At 40.1% G+C, this 19,190-nt stretch overlaps 1 protein-coding gene across 9 annotated transcripts in view; it reads right to left on the reverse strand.

Moving 5' to 3' along the window:
* LOC106586439 (unconventional myosin-Ib) overlaps positions 1-19,190 on the reverse strand; it is a 142,682-nt gene that overhangs the window by 117,388 nt on the left and 6,104 nt on the right. For 7 of the 9 annotated variants that reach the window (XM_045707713.1, XM_045707708.1, XM_045707714.1 and 4 more), the window contains exon 2: positions 320-465. In XM_045707713.1, the coding sequence (XP_045563669.1) occupies positions 320-445 (126 nt within the window). In that variant the 5' untranslated portion in view covers positions 446-465. Of the gene's footprint in view, positions 1-319; positions 466-19,190 lie in introns of those variants that run through there. The other 2 variants (XM_045707716.1, XM_045707715.1) reach the window with 1 other exon arrangement.

Consider the following 19,190-nt stretch of genomic DNA (forward strand, 5'->3'; position numbering starts at 1 on the left):
GAATAGGCTAAGGACAGGCTCTAGCAGTGAGTTTAGAAACAATGAATGATGTATCTGCAGATTGCTTAAGTGCACACTTTGTGTTTGTCTAAGCTAAGTGTAGACAAACTTTTAGGGAGAGGGAAGCTGAAGGAACAATAACACAGCTGAACCACGACATTGAGACAGCTGGTGCAAAATCCAGTTACACAGTCAAACGCATCTGAATGTTAGCAAACATTCAAGCATAATGTGAGTTTCAAATACATTGAGAATATATTAAATTATATAACTCAGTTATGGCTAAACCCAGTTTAACACTTGCTGAGGGAGAACTTACATAGATCTCATTGTGGTCGAAGCGGTTCCTCAGGTTCTCGATGAAGGAGTCTTCGTTGAGGGGTTCTAGTAGGACCATGTCCCCCACCCCTATCATGTTGTCCAGAAGTGACGTCTTCACCTCCATCTTGGAATCAGCAGTCCCCCCTGTAAAGAAGAATAAATGGAATACATTAGACACAGGCAGTGATTTGAAAACAAGAGAACGGGGGATGAACATGGATATTGCTGGCAAAAGTCAATTGTTGCTATAGATTACATTATCGGTCTGTTAGTCAATGCATCAACTCTAGAACTTCAATCATGAATGGTTTTGGTGAACTCCTATGAAGATCAGGCACTCATCCTTGTGCAGTGATAATCTAATCTGGCTTGATTGGCAGTCCACCATTTTATAGTAGTTCATAGTCCAATTGTAATCCAGCTGTGGTCTGTCTGGAGAGTTCGCGTCAAAGACAGTCAGTGCCACTCCCCCAACCCCCAGCCGAGCCCAACCCCCCACCTCCATATATCCCTGTCCAGACCAGATAGCATGCTCCCTGCATACTCCCTGCTGATCCAATCGCTGTAATCCCCTCACATTAACTTGCCTCATCCAGGTCCATCATGGTATTTGACTTATACAAATGTCTGTCTTAGACTGCACTATATACTGAAATTTATGCCTACAGACTAGACTATTTTCCCAGCTTGATGGCACCAACTCTGTGCTGTACAGAGTGACGCAGGTAAAAACAAAACTAACCCAAAAATGCTGACAGTCACAACATGTTTCAGTGCATTATCACACTATGCCAATATTACAAGACACCTTTGAAGAAAATAACCCAAACCAACCCAGAAGCCCTTGTTTCTGCTGATCTAAAGAGCTGGGTTAGAAGGGGAGAAGTGAACAATAGACGATGAGCACATCGCTTCACCCCAGCCCATCTGTTACAACAGCACACAGAGTGTTCGGTGTATATACAGCAAAGCCCCGTATCAAGGCCTTGAATATGTCCCTAGGCCTCTCTTTATCTCCATCCCTATAGCACTAGGATTAGTGTCTACAGGAGATGGGAAAAATGGGCGAAAAACTGCCACCCCCAGCAGTGTCTTTGTCTCCAGCTTTCTGGTTCGGATCTCTCCCCTTCTTTCCAAATATTACCCACGGTTCGCTGTTAAGCAGCTAGGACAGAAAGGTATTGGTTGCAGATCGCTCCCCAGGTTTCGTGTCTCTGAGGTCATTTGAACTGTATGACTCTGGGTCGGGTCTTTATGTTCAGATGTTGAACGGGGGGGGGCTCAGTGCATCCCCCAAAATGGCACCATATTCCATATAGCGTACTACTTTTGACAGAGCCCTACGGTCAAAACTAGTGCACTATTATAGAGCAGTGATTCTCAACTGGTGGTTTACGACTCAAAAGTTTTGAACGGTCGCGGGTGTCTGAGTAAAAAAGTTTGGGCGGGTATTTTTATTTATGACAAAATACAAAATTCTTAACTTTGACGAGTTAAACCAGGTATAAAGTGTGAAGAAATGAAAATGTTTATAAATTTAACCTCTGAACAAGTTTTCAATCACAGAATTTTCAATATAGAGCTAATAGCAGCACTATTTTGGTTGATTTTGTGGGTTTCAGTGAGTTTATAAAAATGTTTCATTAAGAATATGGGTAAAACGTAATTGACAATGAAAGAAGTGGGCATGTTGTTACCTTGTCATACAATTGCTACATTTCCTATCAATATAGCACTATAAATAGTTTTCCAGATTGCATAATTTTTTGCAATGCGAATATTGAGTAGCAACTGAGACAACATGGTTGAATTTGGGTCATGGGGCAAAACCAGTAGAGAACGAAACACTGCTATAGAGAATAGGATACCATTTGGGACGTAGCCTCTCTGAGGAGCAAACCCAGCCCCAACTCTGCCTCAAGCCATGCGAACGTTCATGGTCCACCGGGAGGTCAAGTGCGAGGTCCGTTCTTCCATTACATAATTCCCTGAGGAATCTCTCAAGTCCACTGTGTGCCGAGTCGCAAGGTTTGAACAGGCATCGCGCAAGCAGCCAATCAAACGGCCTCAAACCAAACAGTCGCTGAACAAACACGTCCCGCAGAGTTTGAGATGGCTATGTTTAGAACTGCTTGTTATTGGCTGATCAAGAGCTCCTCTGGAGACCTCAGGCTATAGGGCTTAATGGACTTCTGGTTCCACAGACAGCAGTTTTCATTTGATTTAGGATCAGAAACCCACCGTCTAATTCACTTAAAAGGCAAAACAGCCCAGATCTATATAAGTGAGCATCATATGTATAGTAGACTTCTCCAGGTGCATGTAATGCAAGGACACCAACAAGGATCAGGTGGGTGACAGAAGAGACAAAAATCTGGATGAGCTACTGCCCTGCCAGCCTGGTAGCCTAGTACCCCAGATTCAGACATCCCTGCCAGGCAGCACCATTAGCAGCCAGTGACGCAACACTGAGCAGCCTCCCTCCATACCGGTCATATCGAATCCTATCGAGAGAGACCGGGAGAAAGAGGACACAGACATAGAGAAAGAGGACAGAGAGAGGGAGAACGAGAGAGGCATAGAGAAAGAGGACAGAGGAAGAACGAGAGGGACATAGAGAAAGAAAGGATAGAGAAAGGGAGAACAAGAGAGAGGCATAGAGAAAGAAAGGATAGAGAGAGGAGGAATGAGAGAGAGGCATAGAGAAAGATAAGAGAGGCAGAGAGAGAGCTAGCCAGATAGCCACCTACCTTCCATAGCATTAGTTTTAGGTAATTTTTGCCTGTTAAACTATCTGGTTAGCGACATTATTACGATTCATATATAGTTCACCTGATAGTTAGGAAGTAAAACATTTGCTTTGTCTTCATCTTGTTTCATCTCTATTGCCATGGTGCTGGCTGGAAGAAGGTTCAGTAGATTGGTAAGTCCATATTAAGTCAATAGGGCTAACTGGCCAGCTAGCTAGCCACAAAGAATTGGTAGCTAGCCAGTTACCCACGAAAAATGGCACCTACCCATGAGCCCCCTCTTTCCATTTACTGTAACCATACTCGTCACACACTGAGCACTGACTGACAGACACCGGACGTTGAAAAGTATTTGAAATTTGCTCAGTCCAAATCTGAACCAATTATAGCAGTCTTTCACAACACAGTACAGTAGAGCACAGTGCAAAGAAAAGTAGAGTATGTCAGTATAATACAGTACTTACTGTAGAGTAGAGTTTAGTACAGTACACTAGACTTCGATAACCAAGAGAGACTTTCAAACTCAAGGGGTCATAACATAGCCAACACCACATTCTTTCTGCAGACATCTTTGAATCTTCATTTTGGAAAACGTGGTCACAAACTGAGGGAGATTTTACAGTCATTCGGTTACCAAACTTTACATCTGCACTGTTCGACTAAATGTGTTTTTCATAGCCGCAGGAAGTAGGGGTGCTGAAGTACCCCCTGATAAATCACAATTAATAATGTTTTTTGTAACATTTTCTGTAGAAATTGTTAAAATTAGTCCTTGTGCATAGAGTTGTATCGTTTGTTTAACTTTGCAATCAATGTTTTTTGTCTGGCATACTTTTAAAGTGAAACAAATTGGAGCCTCTGCATCATTCTGTTACCATGGAATTGCCCCATATGCAAAGTCTACTTAAATGTCTATGTTACATGGAGGTCTTGGTCCTGGGATTACGAAGCAAGTCACCTAGAACATATTGGTGCTGGCTCACCTCCAGCGTTTGACATTGCCCTATATTTCCAGACTAAAGTAGAGAATATATAATTTAAGGTTCCTGGACTGGGGCCATGAGTAATTTCCATTTTCATACGGTGGTATGAACTATAAAAGAATCCCCCTCCCCCCCAACAGACAGCCTAAAACACACAAATATCTGGCACTATTAGTATTATTACAATAAATACAGAAAAATACATCTGTAAAAACTTAATTACATAAAGGAATATTAGTGAGAATATAGCCATAACAAACAAAAGAAAGGAGAATGGAATATATTTGAAAAGCCTAAAATTTAAAAATACATTGAGAGCAGAGCCTCAAACATACACACAAAGATCTGGCACCATGTTACCGTGCTAAACAGACAGCTCTCATTGACTAGGCTACATTAAAAACGATGCAGATGTGACCAAAAAAAAAAAACTTCTCAAATTTTGTGCACAAATATGTTAACATCCCTGATAGTGAGCATTTCTCCTTTGCCAAGATAATCAATCCACCTGAAAGTAGGGCTGGGCGGTATACCGTATGTTACTCTATACCGGTATTTATGCATGAACCGGTTTGGGTTTTAACTTTACCTTCTATAACGGTATTTGAATGTTAGGTTTGTTAAATGTGATATGCCGTGTGTAACATCCATTTTTAGAGTTTACTCCGGTACTTGAGTCATCCCTCTCCATGCCGCTTTCCACACAGACCTAGCCCCACCCAGTCACTCAAGGAGCGCATTCGTTGTTGCTTCAACAAGAGACACTTTCGTTCAGTGTGCATGGTCAATGCAGCACATGCAACAATGTTGTTTCTACTTTGATCTTAACATAAATCCACAAGCGTTCTATAATTACAATATTAGTTTGTTTCTCTTACATCTGCAAACAGCTAGTTTGTATTTTCTTAGCAAGTTAAGCTAAATTGTGTTAGCCACTAATGCTAATCCCTAGCTGAGTCAGAGCAAACGTAACTAGCTAATACAGCCTAATACCAGTACTGGTGGAGGCTTAAATAAGCAAGTTGTTTGTGCAACAGTATCTTCTAAATCAAAGAGGAAAGGTGAAGCATGAATATGTTGGTTATATGAATAAATATTTAATGTAGCCAAAGATTATAGGGTCCCCTAAGAAACACTAAACATCACTTTGGTTCCTACCCTGTCACAATAACTCGTCCATGTCAAACAACAATGTATTCAAACTGCCCACTATTATTTATATTCTAACTATAGAATTATAATAAACATTCTATCTCCATGACTCCAAAAGTTCACCCAAGTGTTCTGATCTAAAATCGCAACATTTGGTTAAAAATAAGGCCTAGTATTTTTGCTCATATCATGGCAGTGTGGAAATGATCTCAAATGAGCGCAGGAAAAGCAGAAATTGATTGAAATGCAGGAAATGATCTTAGGTTGAAGTTGAATTGAACAGTATAAAACAATCCGAATTGCCATCCTAGGGTCACGCATTACTCAATCAAAAACATAAAATACAGTCAAATACCGCCAACAAAATATTAGAGGTCGACCGATTAATCCGAATGGCCGATTTCAAGTTTTCATAACAAATCGGAATTGGACACCGATTTTTTTTTTCTTTACACCTTTATTTAACTAGGCAAGTCAGTTAAGTACACATTCTTATTTTCAATGACGGCCTAGGAATGGTGGGTTAACTACCTTGTTCAGGGGCAGAACGACTGATTTGTACCTTGTCAGCTCAGGGATTCAATCTTGCAACGTTATGGTTAACTAGTCCAATGCTCTAACCACCTGCTTTACATTGCACTCCATGAGGAGCCTGCCTGTTACACGAATGCAGTAAGAAGCCAAGGTAAGTTGCTAGCTAGCATTAAACTTATCTTATAAAAAAAACAATCAGTCACAATCACTAGTTAACTACACATGGTTAATGATATTACTAGTTTATCTAGCCTGTCCTGCGTTGCATATAATCGATGCGGTGCGCATTCGCGAAACAGGACTGTCATTGCTCCAACGTGTACCTAACCATAAACATCAGTCTTTCTTAAAATCAATACACAAGTATATATTTTTAAACCTGCATATTTAGCTAAAAGAAATCCAGGTTAGCAGGCAATATTAACCAGGTGAAATTGTGTCACTTCTCTTGCGTTCATTGCACGCAGTCAGGGTATATGCAACAGTTTGGGCCGCCTAGCTCGTTGCGAACTAATTTGCCAGAATTTTACGTAATTATGGCATAACATTGAAGGTTGTGCAATGTAACAGGAATATTTAGACTTGGGGATGCCACCCATTAGATAAAATACGGAACGGTTCCGTATTTCACTGAAAGAAAAATGTTACATGACCTCATGTAACCACGACAGCCCAGGACCTCCACATCTGGCTTTTTCACCTGCGGGATCGTCTGAGACCAGCCACCCGGACAGCTTATGAAACTGAGGACTATTTGTCTGTAATAAAGCCCTTTTGTGGGCCTGGTTCTCCAGTGGGTGGGCCAATGCCCTCCCAGGCACACCTATGGCTGCGCCCCTCCCCAGTCATGTGAAATCCATATATTAGGGCCTAATGAATTAATTTCAATTGACTGATTTCCTTATATGAACTGTAACTCAGTAAAATCATTGGAATTGTTGCATTTATATAGTTTTTTTCAGTATGCAAAGTATTAGTCAAAAGTTGACACACTTACTCATTCCAGGGTTTCTTTATTTTCTACTATGCGGAAAAATAGTGAACACATCAAACTATGAAATAACACATATGGAATTATGCAGTAATCAAAGAAGTGTAAAACAAATAAACATAAAATAAACAAAAATATATTTTATATTTGAGATTCTTCAAAGTAACCACCCATTGCCTTGATGACAGCTTTGCACACTCTTGGCACTCTCTCAACCAGCTTCATGAGGAATGCTTTTCCAAAAGTCTTGAAGTACTATGCTCAGGATTTGTTGGCTGCTTTTCCTTTACTCTGCGGTCCAACTCATACCAAACCATCTCAAATTGGGTTGAGATCGGGTGATGGTGGAGGTCAGGTCATATGATGCAGCACTCTATTGTTCTCCCTGGTCAAACAGCCCTTACACAACCTGGAGGTGTGTTTTGGGTCATTGTCCTGTTGAAAAACAAAATTATATACCATCTGGTTTGCGCTTAGTGGGACTATCGCTGCAGAAAGCTATGGTTGCCATACCTTGAATTCTAAATAAATCACAGTGTCACCAGCAAAGCACCCCCACGCTTCACGGTGGGAACCACACATGTGGAGATCATCCGTTCACCTACTATGCGTCTCACAAATACACAGTGGTTGGAACCAAAAATCTCAAATTTGGACTCAGACCAAAAGGACAGATTTCCACTGGTCTAAAGTCCATTGCTCATGTTTCTTGACCCAAGCAAGTCTCTTCTTATTATTGGTGTCCTTCAGTAGTGGTTTCTTTGCAGCAATACAACCATGAAGGCCTGATTCACACAGTCTCCTCTGAACAGTTGATGTTGAGATGTGTCTGTTACTTGAAACTCAGTGAAGCATTTGTTTGGGCTGCAATTAGCTGGTAACTGTAATGAACTCATCCCCTCAGCAGCAGAGCTAACTCTGGGTCTTCCAATCCTGTGGCAGTCCTCATGAGAGCCAGTTTCATCATAGCGCTTGATTTTTTTTGCAACTGCACTTGAAGACACTTTCAAAGTTCTTGAAATTTTCCTGATTGATTACCCTTCATGTCTTAAAGTAATGATCAACTGTAGTTTCTCTTTGCTTATTTGAGCTGTTCTTGCCATAATATGGACTCGGTCTTTTACCAAATAGGGCTTTCTTCTGTATATCACCCCTACCTTGTCACAACACAATTGATTGGCTCAGAAAAGGAAATAAATTCCACAAATGTACTTTTAACAAGGCACACCTGTTAATTGAAATGCATTCCAGGGGACTACCTCATGAAGCTGGTTGAGAGAATGCCAAGTGTGCACAAAGCTGTCATCAAGGCAAAGGGTGGATACTTTGAAGAATCTCAAATATAAAATATTTAGTTAACACTTTTTTGCTTAGTACATGATTCCATGTGTGTTATTTCATAGTTGATGTCTTCACTATTATTCTACAATGTAGAAAATAGTAAAAATAAACCCTGGAATGAGTAGGTGTCCAAACCTTTGACTGGTACTCTGTGTGTGTGTGTGTGTGTGTGTGTGTGTGTGTGTGTGTGTGTGTGTGTGTGTGTGTGTGTGTGTGTGTGTGTGTGTGTGTGTGTGTGTGATGCGTGTGTATCCTGAGTGGCGCAGTGCTAGAGGCGTCACCACAGACCCTGGTTCGACAACCGGCCTTGATCGGGAATATCATAGGGCGGCACACAATTGGTCCAGCGTCGTCCGGGTTAGGGGAGGGTTTGGCCGGGGTAGGCCGTAAGATTTTGTTCTCATCTGACTTGCCTAGTTAAATAAAGGTTAAATTAAAAAAAAGTGACAAGAGGTAAACGGTGTACAAAACATTAGTAACGCCTGCCCTTTCCATGACAGACTGACCAAGTTAATCCAGGTAAAAGATATGATCCCTTTTGATGTCACTTGTTAAATCCACTTCGAATCAGTGTCGATGAAAGGGAGGACAGGTTAAAGAAGGCTTTTTAAGCCTCGAGACAGACATGGATTGCGTATGTGTGCCATTCAGAGGGTGAATGGGCAAGAAAGGTAGTAGGTGCCAGACACACAGTTTGATTCCCAGAAGCAGCAATATGTAAAATGCATGCACGTGTGACTAAATCGCTTTGGATAAAAGCACCTGCTTAATGTTATATCATGGCCATATTCCCACTAATATTACTTTATGTAATTAAAATTTTACATGTGTATTCTTCTGACTTTATTATAATAATAGTTAATAGTTGAGCATTTACCATGCTCAACGCAAATATGAAGCTTGTTGGTACGCAAATCATTTGACAGCTGCAGTTTGAGATTATTTATTCCCTTTTATTTATGAAAAGAAGTGGATATCGGTCTTTATTACCTACGATCCATGTCTGATATTTTACCTTAAATTAATTTATATATTATGGTGTTTCTGTTCCAAGAAAGGCTACTGTAAAATGTACTTTAGTTTATGTATTGCCTACCTAAAACATGGGCCCCAAAAAATATATTTTTATTTTTTTTTGCACTGAAACATGCAAAAACAAATCCCTGCTAGGGGGAAATGCAAGTTAACTAATTAAACAACAAAGAATATGATCTACATGATCAGTCTCTGTGTGTAAAATAAAAAGTGGTTAATGTGAACCCAACTCACAGCAAACATTTTTTAAAGAAAGCAATCCAATGTTATTTGTTGCCTAGACTTTACTGCAAATGACACTCAAGTCTTGAGAAAAAAAACAATACAGTATTACTGCAGTTAGACATGACAGCCTTTATAATAGAACGCTTGTGACCACACACATAAATATTGCACTTGGGAAAAAAACATCTTAAAGTAGAAATATAGAATGAAACAAACAGGCATTCTATGTTTGCTCTATTATAGTGGCCCCTACAGACATCGATCAAGTGCACAAGGCTACATGTGTGCAAAATTAACGTTCACTGAGTATTTTTTATAAATAGTATAATCCCCCCTCACCCACACACACGTGTTACTATCAAGTTCAACACAACAAAAACTTTCTGCCTGTGGACATCTGTTCTACAATGTGCCAGCAAAAGTGAGAAACAGGGAAAGTGTGTGGTGTTCCTTTCACCTCTATAGTGGCATCCAGCTTAAGCCAGGCCCAGCTCCAGCTACACTTGATCCCTGAATCCACTTGTTTAACAAGCAACGCCTCATTTTCACCTAATTCTCTCATTCTGAAAATTAACCACATACTGTAGAGATAACTAATGTTTTAACAGATAGTGGTTAGTTCATTAGCTAGTTAACATTTCGCACAGATTGCCAGGGTTCAGTAAGCAACTAACGCATTACGGCAAGGAGTCGTATACCAGTTAATACTATAGCGAATCGTTAGCGCATCTGATGTTGTCTGGTTTTGTTAGCAAGCACATTTTTCACACCATAAGCTCAGATATTTGATCAGATAAAATGGCTAATGTTGCTCAACATTTCTCTGGCTAACTAACGGAGAATTCAATCCAGCTAGCAAGATACTTAATGCTAATATTTGTTCCACCACACTTTCTCCCTCACCTCAAACTTTCCAAATACAAGGAGTTTTTCATATACAACTCATGAAGTACACTTTGACACCTTATCACCCCGGTCGCCACACCCCCGTCTCCGTGGTCAGGCTTCTCACCGAACGTTACCTCTTTATCTTCCGGGGACGCGCTGCTGTAACTGGCAAGCTGACTTTACAGAGAGCGAGCTGATACTATTACTAGTAAATTGGTTCTCTTCTTTCTTCAGTTACGTGCTGCGCTGCATTCTGTTATGTTAACGATTGGCTGAGCCTTGGATACTGCCAGGATTGCTCCAAACGCGCATCACTCGTTCGTTTACAACCAGTAGTGATACATTATTCCATTTCTGTTAGTCACTTGTCTGTGCAACTTGTTCAGTTTATGTCTCAGTCGATGAATCTTGTTAAGTTCATACAAATATTTACACATGTTAAGTTTTCTGAAAATAAACGCAGTTGACAGTGAGAGGACGTTTCTTTTTTTGCTGAGTTTACAATAAAAAACATTTAGAATCAAAGGCAGGTAAAATAGCAATAGTGGGCTAGGTGCTAAATGCATTTTAGATTGCGACAAGGACTATGAAAAGACAGTCTATAGAAGTGGGTTTTTAAGGCCCGTTTTAGAAGTGTTGGAGCAGAACTCAGATGGTCAGGGAGGGCATTCTATAGGCAAGGGTGCAGAAGGCTCTGTCCGCCATAGTTCTGAGACAATCAGAGAGATAATGCAAGCCCAACTTTCTCCTAAAGGTAACCTCACCCTGGTCAGTCCTGCAACTTTGAATACAATAAAGCTCCTCATTCAGAAAATAACAAACAAATAGGCCAATATTTCTTCTTTGGACACTGTTAACAAACCTCCAAACGAGCTTCAATGCCATACAACACTCCTTCCGCGGCCTCCAACTGCTCTTAAAATGTTAGTAAAACGAAATGCATGCTCTTCAACCGATCGCTGTCCGCACCCGCCCGCCCAACTAGCATCACTACTCTGGATGGTTCTGACCTAGAATATATGTGGAGAACCATAAATACCTAGGTGTCTGGCTAGACTGTAAACTCTCCTTCCAGACTCACATTAAGCATCTCCAATCCAAAGCTAAATCTAGAATCGGCTTCCTATTTCGCAACAAAGCCTCCTTCACTCATGCTGCCAAACATACCCTCGTAAAACTGACTATCCTACCGATCCATGACTTCGGAGATGTCATTTACAAAATAGCCTCCAACACTCTACTCAGCAAATTGGATGCAGTCTATCACAGTGCCATCCGTTTTGCCACCAAAGCCCCCTATACTACCCACCACTGTGACCTGTATGCTCTCGTTGGCTGGTCCTCACTACATATTCGTCGCCAAACCCACTGGCTCCAGGTCATCTATAAGTCTTTGCTAGGTAAAGCTCCGCCTTATCTCAGCTCACTGGTCACCATAGCAACACCGACCCGTAGCACGCGCTCCAACAGGTATATTTCACTGGTCATCCCCAGAGCCAACACCTCCTTTGGCCGCCTTTCCTTCTAGTTCTCTGCTGCCAATGACTGTAACGAATTGCAAAAATCACTGAAGTTGGAGACTTATATCTCCCTCACTAACTTTAAGCGCCAGCTGTCAGAAAGCTTACCGATCGCTGCAGCTGTACACAGCCCATCTGTAAATAGCCCATCCAACTAACTACTTACCTCATCCTCATATTTGTTTTTCTGCTCTTTTGCAAACCAGTATTTCTACTTGCACATCCTCATATGCACATATATCACTCCAGTGGAAATTGCTAAATTATTATTACTTCACCGCTATTGGCCAATTTATTTCCTTACCTCCTTACTTTATTTGAACACACTGTATACAGATTTTTCTATTGTGTTATTGACTGTACGTTTGTTTATCCCATGTGTAACTCTGTTGTTGTCTTTGTCGCATTGCTTTGCTTTATCTTGGCCAGGTCGCAGTTGTAAATGAGAGCTTGTTCTCAACTGGCCTACCTGGTTAAATAACGGTGAAATAAAAAATAAATAAAATAAATATTTTAGGCACCAGCTCAATTACACCATTTAAAAATGTATGCCAATTCATTTAAATCCTTATGGGCAAATTAGACAGACAGATATCATTCTGATATAAGCTATAGTAGAGCAGAGGTTCTTAGAATTCTTATAAAATGTAAAGGTCAGGCAACAAGTCTGGGTTAAAAGACAAATCATAGATAAAAAGTTGAATAATGAGTAGAGTGCGCTCAATTCTGCCGAGTCAGGAGGAATAAGGATTAGGACCTACTTGGAGGAAAGTTTTATGGCCAGACAGCTGAAAGAAATTAGCTGAACACAATTCTCTTCTGACAAATTCATGACCAATGACTTACAGCGCATTCGGAAAGCATTCAGACCCATTGACTGTTTCCACATTTTGTTAGTTACAGCCTTACTCTAAAATGGATTAAATAGAGAAAATTCCTCATCAATCTACACACAATACCACATAATGACAAAGTGAACAGGTTTAGAAATGTTTGCACATTTATAAAAAAAAAACAGAAATACCTTATTTAAATAAGTATTCAGACCCTGTTTCCATTTATCATCCTTGAGATGTTTCTACAACTTGATTGAGTCCACCTGTGGTAAATTCAGATGATTGGACATGATTTGGAAAGACATACCTGTCCATTTAAAAAATAAATGTAACCTTTATTTAACTTGTTATGGATAGGGGGCAGTATTTTCACGGCCGGATAAAAAAAAGTACCCGATTTAATCTGGTTATTACTCCTGCCCAGAAACTAGAATATGCATATAATTAGTAGCTTTGGATAGAAAACACTCCAAAGTTTCTAAAACTGTTTGAATGGTGTCTGTGAGTATAACAGAACTCAAATGGCAGGCCAAAACCTGAGAAGATTCTGTACAGGAAGTACCCTGTCTGACCATTTCTTGGCCTTCTTTGTCATCTCTATCCAAAACAGAGGATCTCTGCTGTAACGTGACACTTTAAGGCCCCTTAGGCTCTCAGAAGGCGCCAGAACGTTGAATGATGACACTGCAGTCTCTGGCTGAAAAACAGTAGCGCAATTGGAAAGTGGTCGATCTGAGAACAATTAGACGGGTGCGCGCGTGCACGTGAAGAGGCCATTTTACAATTTCAGTCTTTGAACGAAAACAACGACTCCCGGTCGGAATATTATCGCTATTTTACGAGAAAAATAGCATAAAAATTGATTTTAAACAACGGTAATGGAATATTTTGAATTTTTTTGTCACGAAACGCGCCGGCGCGTCACCCTTCGGATAGTGTCTTGAACGCACGAACAAAACACCGCTATTTGGATATAACTATGGATTATTTGGAACCAAACCAACATTTGTTGTTGAAGTAGAAGTCCTGGGAGTGCATTCTGACAAAGAACAGCAAAGGTAATCCAATTTTTCTTATAGTAAATCTGAGTTTGGTGAGTACCAAACTTGGTGGCTGTCAAAATAGCTAGCCTGTGATGGCCGGGCTATCTACTCAGAATATTGCAAAATGTGCTTTCACCGAAAAGCTATTTTAAAATCGGACACTGCGATTGCATAAAGGAGTTCTGTATCTATAATTCTTAAAATAGTTATGTTTTTTGTGAACGTTTATCGTGAGTAATTTAGTAAATTCACCGGAAGTGTTCGGTGGGAATGCTAGTTCTGAACGTCACATGCTAATGTAAAAAGCTGTTTTTTGATTTAAATATGAACTTGATTGAACAAAACATGCATGTATTGTATAACATAATGTCCTAGGAGTGTCATCTGATGAAGATCAAAGGTTAGTGCTGCATTTAGCTGTGATTTTGGTTTTTGTGACATTATATGCTAGCTTGAAAAATGGGTGTCTGATTATTTCTGGCTGGGTACTCTCCTGACATAATCTAATGTTTTGCTTTCATGGTAAAGCCTTTTTGAAATCGGACAGTGTGGTTAGATAAAGGAGAGTCTTATCTTTAAAATGGTGTAAAATAGTCATATGTTTGAAAAATTGAATTTTTCGGATTTTCAACGTGTTTGTAATTCGCGCCACGCCCTATCATTGGATATTGGAGCGGTGTTCCGCTAGCGGAACGTCTAGATGTAAGAGGTTATTAACTAGGCAAGTCTAGATAAGGTCCCACAGTTGACCGTGCATGTCTGCAGCATTCAAAGTCCCAAAGAACACAGTCAACTAGGAGTCGTATACCAGAACATGAGGCTAACATACCTGCCCCTAACTTACCTGCCCTGATGCACACCCTGATACCCCTTCCTCATCGTCTGCAACATGAATGAGAAGTCGAATACTTGCTGGAAGGAAAAAGGTTGGAAGAGGTCTCTCAAAAGCATACAGAGATCTTAGTATGACAAATGTCAAACTTGATAATGCTTTATGGAAAGCTGAGAAATACCTTTTTTTTGTATGATCGACTGATGAAGAAAATGAAGAGACAAGATTCCCCAAAGACAAAACGGCAAATGAAGGGAACTCCGAAGAACTTGAGAAGGATTTTATTGTTTCAAAATGCCATCATTGTAGAGTTAAAACAAAAGTATTAAAAAAAATGTGCAGTGCCAAGGAGAAACAAATGGCTTCAAAAATGCTCAGAGGCAACATCCTGAGAAAGTATGGCCTGGTCAAAGTCACAAACAGAATTTGGATTTTCAGCAAAAGCAATGAGGGCAAATGAAAACAGGACAACAAGTCTTCAATACTCCAGGAAAAATCAGTAACAGAATTAGCACTGCCACAGAAGAGAAAAATCACTAGATTCTATGAACGTGATGACAACAGCAGAGCAACTACATGGAAAAAGGACACACTAACGAGGAACAAGAAGAAAAAGCAGAAGCGCTTCTTGAATGGCACAATTCAGAACCTTTTATCAGAAGATTAAGAGGGAATATTCAGAAATTCAAATTTCCTACTGTGAATTCTGCAAAAGACGTCCTTTTTGGGTTGTCAAGCCAACAGTCCAGGATAGAGACAAAAGGTCTCTGCAAAACCCACGCCAGCCTCCAGTTCATGGCGGACAAACTACAGCATCACAAAGTAATCAGCTGCAGCAACACTGCGAGAATTTGAGTCTTTTTGCTGTGAGAACCTGAAGAAAGAGTGCATGTATAGAGAGTGCTCCCTTCGCCAAGCAAAATAGCTTAAAACATCTGACTTTGATGCTGGTGAGCAGACATGGTGGTTTGAGTGGAAAAACAAAGCTGAAGAGAGAGAGAATAAAAACAGAGGGACACATTACATTTGACAGTAAAAGAAAAGGTATGTGGCACACTGCAGATTGTATTAGAGGACTTCTCCAAAGGATTGAAAGAGAAGTTGGGGAAACACGTGTACAACATTCGACACCAATTCTCCAAACAGAGAATTACGAGAATGTGGGGAAAGAGATCATTGTGCATATTGACTTTGCAGAGAACTACCTGTGTAAATACACCAGTGAAATCCAGGCAGTTCACTTTGGTGATTCTCACAAGCAGGTGACCCTCCATACCTGTGTTGGATATACTACAAAATGATACAGTTTCACTTTGCTCACTGAGCTCTTCTATGCGGCACGATCCCTCTGCTATCTGGGCCCATCTCTCAAAACACTGGCCTACTTCCTTGAGCTCTGCCCATAGGCTACTGCTGTACACTTTGTGAGCGATGGGCCTACAACCCAGTATAGGTCTGAAATGGTTAACAATGGTTGTTGTTCAAAATGTTTGCAATAAAATATTGTTTTGATACTTTTTTTTAACAAAGATGTCATTTCCACCACACCTTGTCATTTCCATCACAACCCATATTTTGAGGTAAATGAGTATATTATGTATATATATGGATAATCATATGGTTATCATAATCTGACAAAGGTTGGGTGGAAATATCTTATTTTTCATGATAAATGTTTTCAGCTGTCACTGAGGCAAGTTTATACATTCAGGCGTCGTGTTGAATTATTAATATTAAGAAAACCTTAAATCACGTTAAATAATATTCAATACAAGTGCATGTACAAATGTATAAGAAATCCGTTATAAATCAATTGTATAATATTTCATTTTCAACTAAAATGGATGTTTAATGATGTGATGGAAATGAAATTTGTTGCATAATCACCCAGCTAGCATTAAACATATCTTATAAAAAACAATCAATCTTCACATAATCGCCAGTTAACTACACATGGTTCATGATATTACTTGGTTAACTAGCTTGTCCTGCGTTGCATATAATCAACGTGGTGCCTGTTAATTTATCATTGAATCACAGCCTAATTCAACTTCGCCAAACGGGTGATGATTTAACAAAAGCGCATTCGCGAAAAAAGCAAATTTGTTGCACAAATGTACCTAACCATAAACATCAAAGCCTTTCTTAAAATCAATACACAGAAGTATATATTTTTTTAACCTGCATATTTAGTTAAAATAAATGCATGTTAGCAGGCAATATTAACTATGGAAATTGTGTCATTTCTCTTGCAACATTGTATCTTGCGTTCAGTGCAAGCAGAGTCAGGGTATATGCAACAGTTTGGGCCACCTGGCACGTTGCGAACTGTGTTTCTTCCTAACAAAGACCGTAATTAATTTGCCTGAATTTTACATAATTATGACATAACATTGAAGATTGTGCAATGTAACAGCAATATTTAGACTTAGGGTTGCCACCCGTTTGACAAGATACGGAATGGTTCCGTATTTCACTGAAAGAATAAACGTTTTGTTTTCTAAATTATAGTTTACGGTTTTGACCATATTAATGACCAAAGGATCGTATTTCTCTGTTTATTTTATTATAATTAAGTCTATGATTTGATAGAGCAGTCTGACTGAACGGTGGTAGGCGGCAGCAGGCTCGTAAGCATTCATTCAAACAGCACTTTCGTGCGTTTGCCAGCCGCTCTACGCTGTGCTTCAAGCATTGAGCTGTTTATGACTTCAAAACTATCAACTCCCGAGATTAGGCTGGTGTAACCGATGTGAAATGGCTAGCTAGTTAGCGGGGTGAGCGCTAATAGTGTTTCAGTCGGTGACATCACTCGCTCTGAGACCTTGAAGTAGTTGTTCCCCTTGCTCTGCAAGGGCTGCGGCTTTTGTGGAGCGATGGGTAACGATGCTTCGAGGGTGGCTGTTGTCGATGTGTTCCTGGTTCGAGCCCAGGTAGGGGTGAGGAGAGGGACGGAAGCTATACTGTTACAATGGCAATACTAAAGTGCCTATAAGAACATCCAATAGTCAAAGGTATATGAAATACAAATGGTAGAGAGAAATAGTCATAATGCCTATAATAACTACAACCTAAAACTTCTTACCTGGGAATATTGAAGACTCATGTTACAAGGAACCACCAGCTTTCATATGTTCTCATGTTCTGAGCAAGGAACTTAAACGTTAGCTTTTTTACATGGCACATATTGCACTTTTACTTTCTTCTCCAACACTTTGTTTTTGCATTATTTAAACCAAATTGAACATGTTTCATTATTTATTTGAGACTAAGTAGATTTTATTTACAGTTGAAGTCGGAGGTTTACATACACCTTAGCCAAATACATTTAAACTCAGTTTCACAATTCCTGACATTTAATCCTAGTAAGAATTCCCTGTCTTAGGTCAGTTAGGATCACCACTTTATTTTAAGAATGTGAAATGTCAGAATAATAGTAGAGAGAATGATTTATTTCAGCTTCAATTTCTATCATCATAATCCCAGTGGGTCAGAAGTTTACATACGCTCAATTAGTATTTTGTAGCATTGCCTTTCAATTGTTTAACTTGGGTCAAACACTTCAGGTAGCCTTCCACAAGCTTCACACAATAAGTTGTCCATCCATCCTGACAGAGCTGGTGTAACTGAGTCAGGGTTGTAGGCCTCCTTGCTCGCACATGCTTTTTCAGTTCTGCCCACACATTTTCTATGGGATTGAGGTCAGGGCTTTGTGATGGCCACGCCAATACCTTGACTTTGTTGTCCTTAGGCCATTTTGCCACAACTTTGGAAGTATGCTTGGGGTCATTGTCCATTTGGAAGACCCATTTGCGACCAAGCTTTAACTTCCTGACTGATGTCTTGAGATGTTGCTTCAATATATCCACACAATTTTACTCCCCTCATGATGCCATCTACTTTGTGAAGTGCACCAGTCCCTCCTGCAGCAAAACACCCCCACAACATGATGCTGCCACCCCTGTGCTTCACGGTTGTAATGGTGTTCTTCGGCTTGCAAGCCTCCCCCTTTTTCCTCCAAACATAATGATGGTCATTATGGCCAAACTGTTCTATTTTTGTTTCATAAGACCAGAGGACATTTCTCCAAAAAGTACGATATTTGTCCCCATGTGCAGTTGCAAACTGTAGTCTGGCTTTTTTATGGTGGTTTTGGAGCAGTGGCTTCTTCCTTGTTGAGCGATATAGGACTTGTTTTACTGTGGCTATAGATACTTTTGTACCCGTTTCCTCCATCTTCACAAGGTCCTTTTGCTGTTGTTCTGGGATTGATTTGCACTTTTCGCACAAAAGTACGCTCATCTCTGAGACAGAATGCATCTCCTTCCTGAGCGGTATGAGGGCTGCGTGGTCCCATGGTGTTTATACTTGTATACTGTTGTTTGTACAGATAAACGTGGTACCTTCAGGCATTTGGAAATTTCTCGCAATGATGAACCAGACTTGTGGAGGTCTACAATTTATTTTCTGAGGTATTGGATGATTTATTTTGATTTTCCCATGATGTCAAGCAAAGAGGCACTGAGTTTGAAACTAGGCCTTGAAATACATACACAGGTACACCTCCAATTGACTCAAATGATGTCAATTAGCCCATCTCAAGCTTCTAAAGCCATAACATAATTCTGTACATTTTCCAAGCTCTTTAAAGGCACAGTGAACTTAGTGTATGTAAACCTCTGACCCACTGGAATTGTGATACAGTGAATTAATTATAAGTGAAAGAATCTCTAAACAAT

The sequence above is a fragment of the Salmo salar genome, chromosome ssa25 (genome assembly GCF_905237065.1).
Source record: "Salmo salar chromosome ssa25, Ssal_v3.1, whole genome shotgun sequence".
Taxonomy (NCBI): Eukaryota; Metazoa; Chordata; class Actinopteri; order Salmoniformes; family Salmonidae; genus Salmo; species Salmo salar.